Here is a 10,246-nt window from a genome sequence, read left to right on the forward strand (position 1 = left end):
ATGCATGCGTGACCTCTGGGGGTGAGGAAGTCCTTGGGGTTTTCCCCCTGGCAGATATGGAGTTTTTTGCTTGAGCTACTAAGGCAATGTTTAGGTTATTCATAACCTTTGAGGTAATATTTCCAAGCTTCGAAAAGCTAACCTAAATGTACGTTTTAAATGAGTTTCCTATATCACATAAAATAGACATGTAACATTAGTAATGGGGCATTAATATATGTATAATAAAGTCACCGGTATGTTAGAGAACTTTAGGTGGTCATACCTAGTGTATAATAGAAACTGGAATCTGATGAGATGTGGTGATTTGTAGTGTCAATAACATGACGAGTAGAACAATTTAGATTAACTTCATTTATAAACTATCTATGAAAATTGCCATTACGAAACCTTCAAGTCACAAGTTCACTTTTGCCCCAAACTGCAATATAAGTGAAGCATTGATTGTGAAACAGCCAAGCATTTACATGACATGTTCTGTAACTAGTGTGGTAGCTAGGTAATACATGTATATGTATATGTATAGTTATGTTTGAACTAATAAGTAATATTAAAGAATTCATTTAAGAAACAGGGACAAGAATAAATATTGACATGTACCACATTTCAGACAAGGCTATATGCCATTGTGGAAAGGATTTTTTTCTTCCATCACAATTTAAAACACAATGACCCCCCCCCCTATCCACAATTTTCAAAACAGCATGACCCCCCCTACTGCCAATTTCAAAAACAGGGTGACTCCCCTACCAATCCACCGCCCCCCCCCCCGCCCCCCCCCCCAGGCCGAAGAAACTGACCGGTCCCTTATCCTCCTCAAAATGAAAGTAAGCAATCTTAATGCGTTATAAAATACATGTACATCATTTTCCGCACTGTTTTCATTAATAAAAATGAAGAAACTCTTCCGGTCATTGATTCACCTCTATATAACCCAGTATTTATATATCAATTATATACAGGTGTATCTCGTTGTCTGTGTGTGTATGGAGGATTACACACACACACACACACACACACACACACACACACACACACACACACACACACACACACACACACACACACACACACACACACGCACACACACATATGTAACATCTTCAAGTTGTAAAGTATCGACTATCTTATGGATCTGTCTTTAAATGTATTCTACTTATTTATTTCAAGGTGTCAAAATACGAACATCATGACGTCATCACATATTAGAAAGGTAGCACTCCCTACTGTTTCTTTGAATCTGTTGCTGTGTTGCTGCTCCTGTAAAATATAAAGTTTAAATGTATATGAATAATGTAACTCAGGGGAAGTGTGTGTATGTATGTATGTATGTATGTATGTATGTATGTATGTATGTATGTATGTATGTATGTATGTATGTATGCGTGTATGTGTGTGAATGTATGTATGTATGTATGTATGTATGTATGTATGTATGTATGTATGTATGTATGTATACTATGTGTGTATTCTGTGTCTAAATGTGTGCATGTGTATACACGTGTATTAAAAGATATATGTTTTAAAGCCTTGGTGCATGTAATGTATGAAGAAAAGTGTACCCTCTTTCAATACTCACTTTTCATCACCATCTCCTTCCAACATAAATGGTTCCTTCACGTGCTCTACTCCACAATCAGAAATTCTCACAATTTTCTTTGGATAGGCGTATTCGTTAACGTCCAAATCACCTATTTTGTTGACAACGTCCTTCAAATAAATAAATAAAAATATAAATAAATAAATAAATAAACAAATAAATAAATAAATAACAAGTTGATATATAGTATTCATCATAGACCCTACTTTCGTGATTATGACTCTCAATGTGATAATACACTACTTGACAATGTATTCCCTTTTTTCACTAATGTAATAATCAGAACAACAAAGATTTGTTGTTACATTATTGTAAAACAAACTCTGTTTTTATCAAACAAGAAACTCGAACGACCAAAACGATAGCCTTTGATAGATAGATTTTGATAGTCCGGACGAGAAGCATATCAAATTAGTCAAATAAATGTTGTCGAGTGTCTGCGATTTGTGTTCGTGACGACTCCGTATGTATGTCTTCTAAAATAAGGTGCACGTTTAATCTTGTTCAGACCATTGTTTGGATCGACAAAAATATCACTAATTACTTTATTAAATTATTTTTATCTCATAGTATCGTGCTTTCCTGTTGACTATACAGTCAAATTTTCACAATTTTTGTATTGTAAAGAATGCTATGAATATCTTGTTGGCCACATAATCAATACCCCAGCCTACCCACCCACCAACCCACCCTCCCTTAAGCTCCAATCTATATATGCACTCAATTCTCGATCTCCAGATATATCTTTCTCCTTCCTTTTTCCACTAACTATCTATCTATCTATCTATCTATCTATCTATCTATCTATCTATCTATCTATCTATCTATCTATCTATCTATCTATCTATCTATCTATCTATCTATCTATCTATCTATCTATCTATCTATCTATCTATCTATCTATCTATCTATCTATCTATCTATCTATCTATCTATCTATCTATCTATCTATCTATCTATCTAACTGTCTGTCTGTCTGTCTGTCTATCTAACTGTCCGTCTAACTGTCTGTCTGTCTGTCTGTCTGTCTGTCTGTCTGTCTGTCTGTCTGTCTGTCTGTCTGTCTGTCTGTCTGTCTGTCTGTATGTCTGTCTGTCTGTCTACTACTGTTTTTTTTTCCATTTGTTGATCAATGTTGATAGAATTACAGTGACCTACCATGCCTTCCAAAACTTTGCCAAAGACTACGTGTTTGTCATCCAACCACCTTGCTTTATTCATGGTGATAAAGAACTGGGAATTATTTGTGTCTGTTCCAGAGTTTGCCATAGAAACCCAACCGGGCCCTTTGTGACTCAAATAAAAATTTTCATCTGCAAATGTTGGTCCGTAAATAGATTTTCCTGTCAGAAAAGGATGAGATGTGAACAATAAGCTTTAAGATTGTTATTACTATTAGTTTTCCTTCTGTATTAATAACCGTTCTAAAATGACCACAAATCCATGGATGGTTCAATTCACGTGTACCATGGAAATAGTTTATTATATTATATTATATTATATTATATTATATTATATTATATTATATTATATTATATTATATTATATTATATTATATTATATCATATCATATCATATCATATCATATCATATCATATCATATCATATCATATCATATCATATCATATCATATCATATCATATCATATCATGTTATGTTATGTTATGTTATGTTATGTTATGTTATTCTATACTACATTATATTACATTACATTACATTACATCTCATATCATATCATATCATATCATATCATATCATATCATAGCATATCATAGCATATCATAGCATATCTTATCATACCATATCATAGCATATCATATCATACCATATCATAGCATATCATATCATATCATATCATATCATATCATATCATATCATATCATATCATATCATATCATATCATATCATATCATATCATATCATACCATACCATATCATAGCATATCATATCATACCATACCATAGCATATCATATCATACCATACCATAGCATATCATAGCATATCATAGCATATCATATCATATCATATCATATCATATCATATCATATCATATCATATCATATCATATCATATCATATCATATCATATCATACCATACCATACCATAGCATACCATACCATACCATACCATACCATACCATACCATACCATACCATACCATATCATATCATAGCATATCATATCATACCATACCATACCATAGCATATCATATCATATCATATCATATCATATCATATCATATCATATCATACCATACCATACCATATCATATCATATCATATCATATCATACCATATCATAGCATATCATATCATACCATACCATAGCATATCATATCATACCATACCATACCATATCATATCATATCATATCATATCATATCATATCATATCATATCATATCATACCATATCATAGCATATCATATCATACCATACCATATCATAGCATATCATATCATATCATATCATATCATATCATATCATATCATATCATATCATATCATATCATACCATACCATATCATAGCATATCATACCATATCATATCATATCATATCATATCATATCATATCATATCATACCATACCATATCATATCATATCATATCATACCATATCATAGCATATCATATCATATCATACCATACCATACCATATCATATCATATCATATCATATCATATCATACCATACCATATCATATCATATCATATCATATCATATCATATCATATCATACCATACCATATCATATCATATCATATCATATCATATCATATCATACCATACCATATCATACCATTTCATACCATACCATACCATATCATATCATACCATACCATTTCATATCATATCACACCATACCATACCATACCATACCATACCATACCATATCATACCATACCATATCATACCATATCATATCATATCATATTGCTGATCAGTTGAAGATATGTCACCGTAACTTAAGCATGTTTCGTTATCAATTTTACCATATTAGTTATGTACGAAAATTATTTTGAAGAACGGAATGATAAACAGTACCTGTGTTTTGAAAGCATAACTGACGTGTATGTATGTATGTATGTATGTATGTATGTATGTATGTATGTATGTATGTATGTATGTATGTGTGTGTGTGTGTGTGTGTGTGTGTGTGTGTGTGTGTGTGTGTGGGTAGGTAGGTAGGTAGGTAGGTAGGTGTGTGTGTGTATGTATGTGTGTTTGTGTGTGTGTGTGTGTGTGTGTGTGTGTGTGTGTGTGTGTGTGTGTGTGTGTGTGTGTGTGTAATATCTGCGTGTGAGAGCGAGTGGGTTCATCTGTCTGTGTATATGTATAAAGTGTAAATGAATATTAATTCCAGATTCCTACTGGCAATGACAGGGAGAACCAAAATTTAACCAAACCACTGTTCAGAGCCTATACACGGATCCAAACTATAACAACTGTGTACCTACCCCCTGTTCCATCTCCAACAGTGATATCTCCACCTTGAATCACGAAATCTTGAACCACGCGATGAATTAAGGAGTTTTTGTAGCCAAAGTTTTCCTGTAAGTATAAGAATAGTGAATATGATTCCTTCTCCTGCCATTGTCGCTTTTCAAAAAAACGAGGAAAAATGTCAGAATTGATCCAAGAGCCGCGGACTTAATCCGATAATTGCAGGACACGTTGTTCAAACGAACCTATATTTCGTCTTGAGTATATACATCTATGCTGTCCTATCGAACAACTGCATTTTGTTTTGAAAAACATTTACAAGTTGTAAGAATATTTTTTACTCCTGGTAGTGTAATATATTTTAGATGTGTACACACTAATATATGACATCGTCCTATTTTGTCTTTCGCAACATTTAAAGTTCATTTGATTGAAATTACTTCTGTAGCAAATGCAGATATTTTTATTGACTGTACATTTTGGCGCACGTGTTCATATTTTTTTGTAATTGGTCAATTGTGAATTGTCTTAGAGGTGAGGTAAATTGTGTAATGTTGGATAATGAATTAATTACTTTAGTGAGGGGATAGATGGGGAGGGGACTAAAACATTTTAGTTCTCATCTGATAAAAAACTATCTTAGTTTTAACTGAATCGGTTTTTTTTTTCTGAGGTCAAGTCTTGTAACCCTGAATGTAGATATTTCTGTCGTCAAATTGAAAAATAATGGAGTGTATGCATGACACTAAATAATATATGTTCGGAACGAGGTCAAAAATGTCACCTCTGCTGATAGCTCCGGTTGGAAATAAACTTACCACAACTACAGCTGAATCTTTCTTCTTCTTGATTGTTTGTTTGTTTGTTTGTTTGTTTGTTTGTTTGTTTGTTTGTTTGTTTGTTTGTTTGTTTGTTTGTTTGTTTGTTTGTTTGACTGACTGACTGACTGACTGACTGACTGACTGACTGACTGACTGACTGATTTCCATATCACTATCCTTTTTTGATGTCGTCTGTCACTTTGTTGAAGCCGTTCATGATATGGTCATAGCCAACATCTAATTAACTGTATGAATTAATAACATGTTGTTAAAATAGTCGTATATAATGTATGAAGCTTTGAACTACCTGTTGTTATTTGCTTGTAATTTACTTACAAATCGACGAGTCTGATTTTATTGCTTTGATAATTCGTTTGAGTTGGATGAGATATATTAACACATTCGAAAAGTATATGGCCATGGGCAGTTTTCTATCATCGACTCTGCCTTTGGCAAGTACATGTAATATGTTCACATGTATGTGCAGTCGAGTTGTACAAACCATAACACCAAAGTAAAGCATTTTCTGTGTGTACCACAATTGTTTATAACAGCATCCATATCAAGTGTAAACGTACACTGTTTCATTTGCTAATTGACCACATTACAAAGGCCACATGCTAGGCTTGTAAATAAACCAATTGAAACTGTATACTTTAGCACTTGATATGAATACCATAAAGGAGTGTAGCACATAGAGAAAGAGCTTTACTTCAGTGTTACTCATTGTATTTGTAATGTATCTAATGAATGCGTTGTTTTTTTCTTTTTGACATTTTGATTATTGTAAACCATAATAATTTATTCATATTAATCTTATACCGTATATTAAAACCTGCATTTAACAATTATGAGTATTAAATTTTGATCATCTAGAACTTTTGCGATTGATATGTTGACTTATGTTCACTGTGCTAAGATAAAATGTATCAATACGTTCCGTAAGGAAAGACTATAGTATGGTTGAAATGGTGGTGGTGATGATGGTGATGGTGATGGCAGTGGTGGTGGTGATGGTGGCGTGTGTGTGTCTGTCTGTCTGTCTGTCTGTGTGTGTGTGTCTGTCTGTGTCTGTCTGTGTGTGTCTGTCTGTTTGTTTGTGTGTCTATTTGGCTGTCTGCCTGTCTAATTGTCTGTCTGTCTGTCTGTCTGTCTGTCTGTCTGTCTGTCTGTCTGTCTGTCTGTGTGTCCGTCTGTCTGTTTATATCTAGGTTTATTTGATTTTACATCTGAATTATGTGGACGTTTGCTATCGATTTGTGTCTATTTTTACTTGTTTGTGCTACGAACGCCATTGCTCGAAACCAGGAAGTCGTGACCCCTCATTAAATTGAATACATAATGTTATCTGGTATTCGTAGTACAGCCTATTAAGACATCACAAACAAGTTTTGTGTTGTTTGAGAACAACGTATGGTTTACCGAATTACAATTAAACGAATTAATCTAATTACAGCGAATTATACTAACTATAGATTATGTGTACGTTGCATGCGACTACCTTGCAAGGATACCTCGTTTTTCTACAACCAAGGTCAAAGATTTGTCAAAAGTCACAGTGTGCTCAACATCATTATAATTCGTGAAAAATGGCTTTTCTTGGCCTCTCGGCGACAGAAATGCATTTTAAAGATAAAACCAGCCTCGCCTGTGTTTCCGTTTAAAGTGTAAACTCTAATAAAGTGAAATATTTGAACGGCAACAATATAGTAGAGAAGAACGAGACAGGCACTTACGTCATTCCTCCAGTTTCCACGGGCAAGAGCCGCGAAATTTTGACATGTTATCGGCACAGTTTCGCAAAACAGGCCTATAGTAATTCTTCCTAGATAATCGTCATCAACTTCTATGTCTAACCAAGCCTTCTTCGTTACAAGGAGATCTTTGCTCTTATCGCGGTCATTTTTACGAACTTTTGATTTGTTCTTGTCAGAGGTTTTGGCGGCATTCACGTAGACTAAGTTGCAGACAGCAATGGCCAAGATACACACCAATCGTAAATTCATCGCAACCTGACAAACGAACAAACAATGATACAATTTAAACGCTGAAAAACTTATACATGTTCATGCATAATATGTCCATATTTGGATATTTGGACAATATTTATGAAATTTTAAAGAAAATTGTTTTTATGTTGTGGGATTAATATTCAACTATGTTATTTCAGAAAATTCAACTATATTATAACTCTATAAGTCCTGAGGCTATTAAAAGAGATTGACAGTAATTTCAATCAAGCCCACCCACACACATACCCATTCAGTAGGCATCATCAGGTGAGTAATTATTTCATGATATTTTGTATATTCTGTAGAAAAAGGCTTCAGTTCAAGTGTGTATACTCTCCCTGTGCGATCTAAAAACTAATGGGAAGAAGGTTATTAAATAACCCTCTCTTCCTGTGGAACAGTTGTTATAGGACTTACGCTTTAGACAATTTGCTAACAATTCAATCTAAAACAAAACCATTACGATTACAAACACTTTAAAAAAAATTTAAAACAGATATTTTACTAAAACTCCACGTCAAAATGGTCCACACTTCGAGGATGTCGTCATCATGTATGTTCATATTCACCCCGTGAAAAAATGTTCGCGCGCTTTAGGTGTCGTTCATGTTGAATATTTTGATCAAAATACGATTTCGGTATAATAGTGGTATAATTGCGGTTTACTTTGAACACGTTTTCTTGAAAGCAGAAAAGCGACAAACCTAGCATAAGATGGTTTTTAAATTAGTAAACTGAATAATTACACTTTACTGGAAGTATACGGGGGTCACTGCCACTCACCTTAAAGTATGTACATACACAGCGTGCTGGCCTTAAAAAAAAGAACTAATTCCTGACAAAAGTCTCGGGAAAAATGATTTCCACGTCAGGAATACTGGCTTTTTAACAGTTTCCTGACTAACATCCACGTAGATCCAGTCACCGGTCACCCAGCTGTTACCCGACCTACAATCATTAGTACTTCAAACGAACGTTGTAAATTTGTAAATACATTGCCATTGATAGCAGCAAAACAAATATTTCTACCTATCTTTGAATAATAGTAGCGTACACGTGGATAATGAGTTTTTTGATGATTGTAAAAACAAGGCACGTGGCAATTTATTTGTCTGTTCATTGTTCGAAAGTAATGCCCATTATACACGAGGAGAACCAACAGTAAATTTCATTTCCATTTTAATAGCAGTTAATTTTATTCTTCCATTTTTCCGGCGAGGAATTCTTGCAACGTGCAAAGATCTACAAAGCCTTGTATTTCGATATAGACATATTTTCTATGTCGAAAGTTTTGTTCACCATGTCCAATCAAGTGTACGTTGTTTGTGCTTACAGCAAATGTGTAGTGTCTTGTAAACGTATATACGTCCACAAGGGTTGATTCTGACCCGTTTTTTTCCGGCTTGGTAATCTTGCAACGTACTAAACCTTGCATTTCGTTAGAGACATTTAGTATCGAAAGTAGAGCACTCCGAGTGTCGTATTGTGTGCATATATCACAACAGAGCGTAACTTATGAGTTTAATTATACCATAATGCATTTATTATCTACAGACAAAGTTCAAAGACATAGTTTCCTGGCGTCTCTTATTTATGTAATTGAGGTGTAATGCCGACTTGAACATCTTTTGTTGTTGCAGCTGGTAGTCAGGAAAAGGAGGATATATATCATGCAATGCAAATTGTGAATTACACAAATATCATTCGTGATTTTAAATTTTCGCCGGAAAGTTAAATTTATGGATGAAATAACTTAATATACGTGTCACAAATTGTTTGAACGTCTTGCCATAAAAAAGTTGGATAAATTTCTTTCAAATGTACTTGATGGCAAAACGATATTTTTGAACGAATTACATTTGAAAAAAAATCATCAGTGATTACAAAGTACAACTGAGACAGCTTTACTTTGAATGGTTGACAATTCAAACACACACACACACACACACACACACACACACACACACACACACACACATACACACACACACATACATACATACATACATACATACATACATACATACATACATACATACATACATACATACATACATACATACATACATACATACATACGAGTACTGAAAATACCTCTTGCCAAGATATGAACGTAGGTATTTAGATTAACATAGATGCAGTCAACGAGTCAATTTTCTGAAATCATTCCAACAAGCCAAAACAACCAAAACACCCAAAAAGAAGCACCGAGTTGCAGACATTTGTTGACGACACAGATTTTAGTTATATTGGAAGTAGAAAACTGTTCGTATGTATCCGTATATGACAACATATTATGACATGCTCTCTCATTGGGTCCACGTGCTCACTATTCATAAATATGTGTCCGTGTCCCTTTCCCGTCTCCC

General features: G+C 34.0%; 1 protein-coding gene across 1 annotated transcript; it reads right to left on the reverse strand.

Moving 5' to 3' along the window:
• Window positions 1–1,223: 1,223 nt before the first annotated feature.
• LOC144442908 (peptidyl-prolyl cis-trans isomerase B-like) lies at window positions 1,224–8,138 on the reverse strand. Its single transcript, XM_078132283.1, has 6 exons — window positions 8,124–8,138; window positions 7,602–7,877; window positions 5,059–5,152; window positions 2,759–2,943; window positions 1,580–1,710; window positions 1,224–1,260 (listed from the first exon to the last, which is right to left on the reverse strand). Exons 1-6 carry the CDS (start codon window positions 8,136–8,138, stop codon window positions 1,224–1,226), a joined length of 738 nt encoding a protein of 245 aa, XP_077988409.1.
• Between the last annotated feature and the right edge of the window lie 2,108 nt (window positions 8,139–10,246).

Source organism: Glandiceps talaboti, chromosome 12, assembly GCF_964340395.1.
Source record: "Glandiceps talaboti chromosome 12, keGlaTala1.1, whole genome shotgun sequence".
Classification (NCBI taxonomy): domain Eukaryota; kingdom Metazoa; phylum Hemichordata; class Enteropneusta; family Spengelidae; genus Glandiceps; species Glandiceps talaboti.

Excerpts from the sequence above, each read along its gene's own strand:
- LOC144442908 (XM_078132283.1), bottom strand. Across the intron at positions 2,944-5,058 it reads TGTTGGAGATGGAACAGGGG|GAAAATCTATTTACGGACCA; the intron begins GTAGGTACACAG and ends CTTTTCTGACAG. Across the intron at positions 1,711-2,758 it reads GCAAAGTTTTGGAAGGCATG|GACGTTGTCAACAAAATAGG; the intron begins GTAGGTCACTGT and ends ATTTATTTGAAG.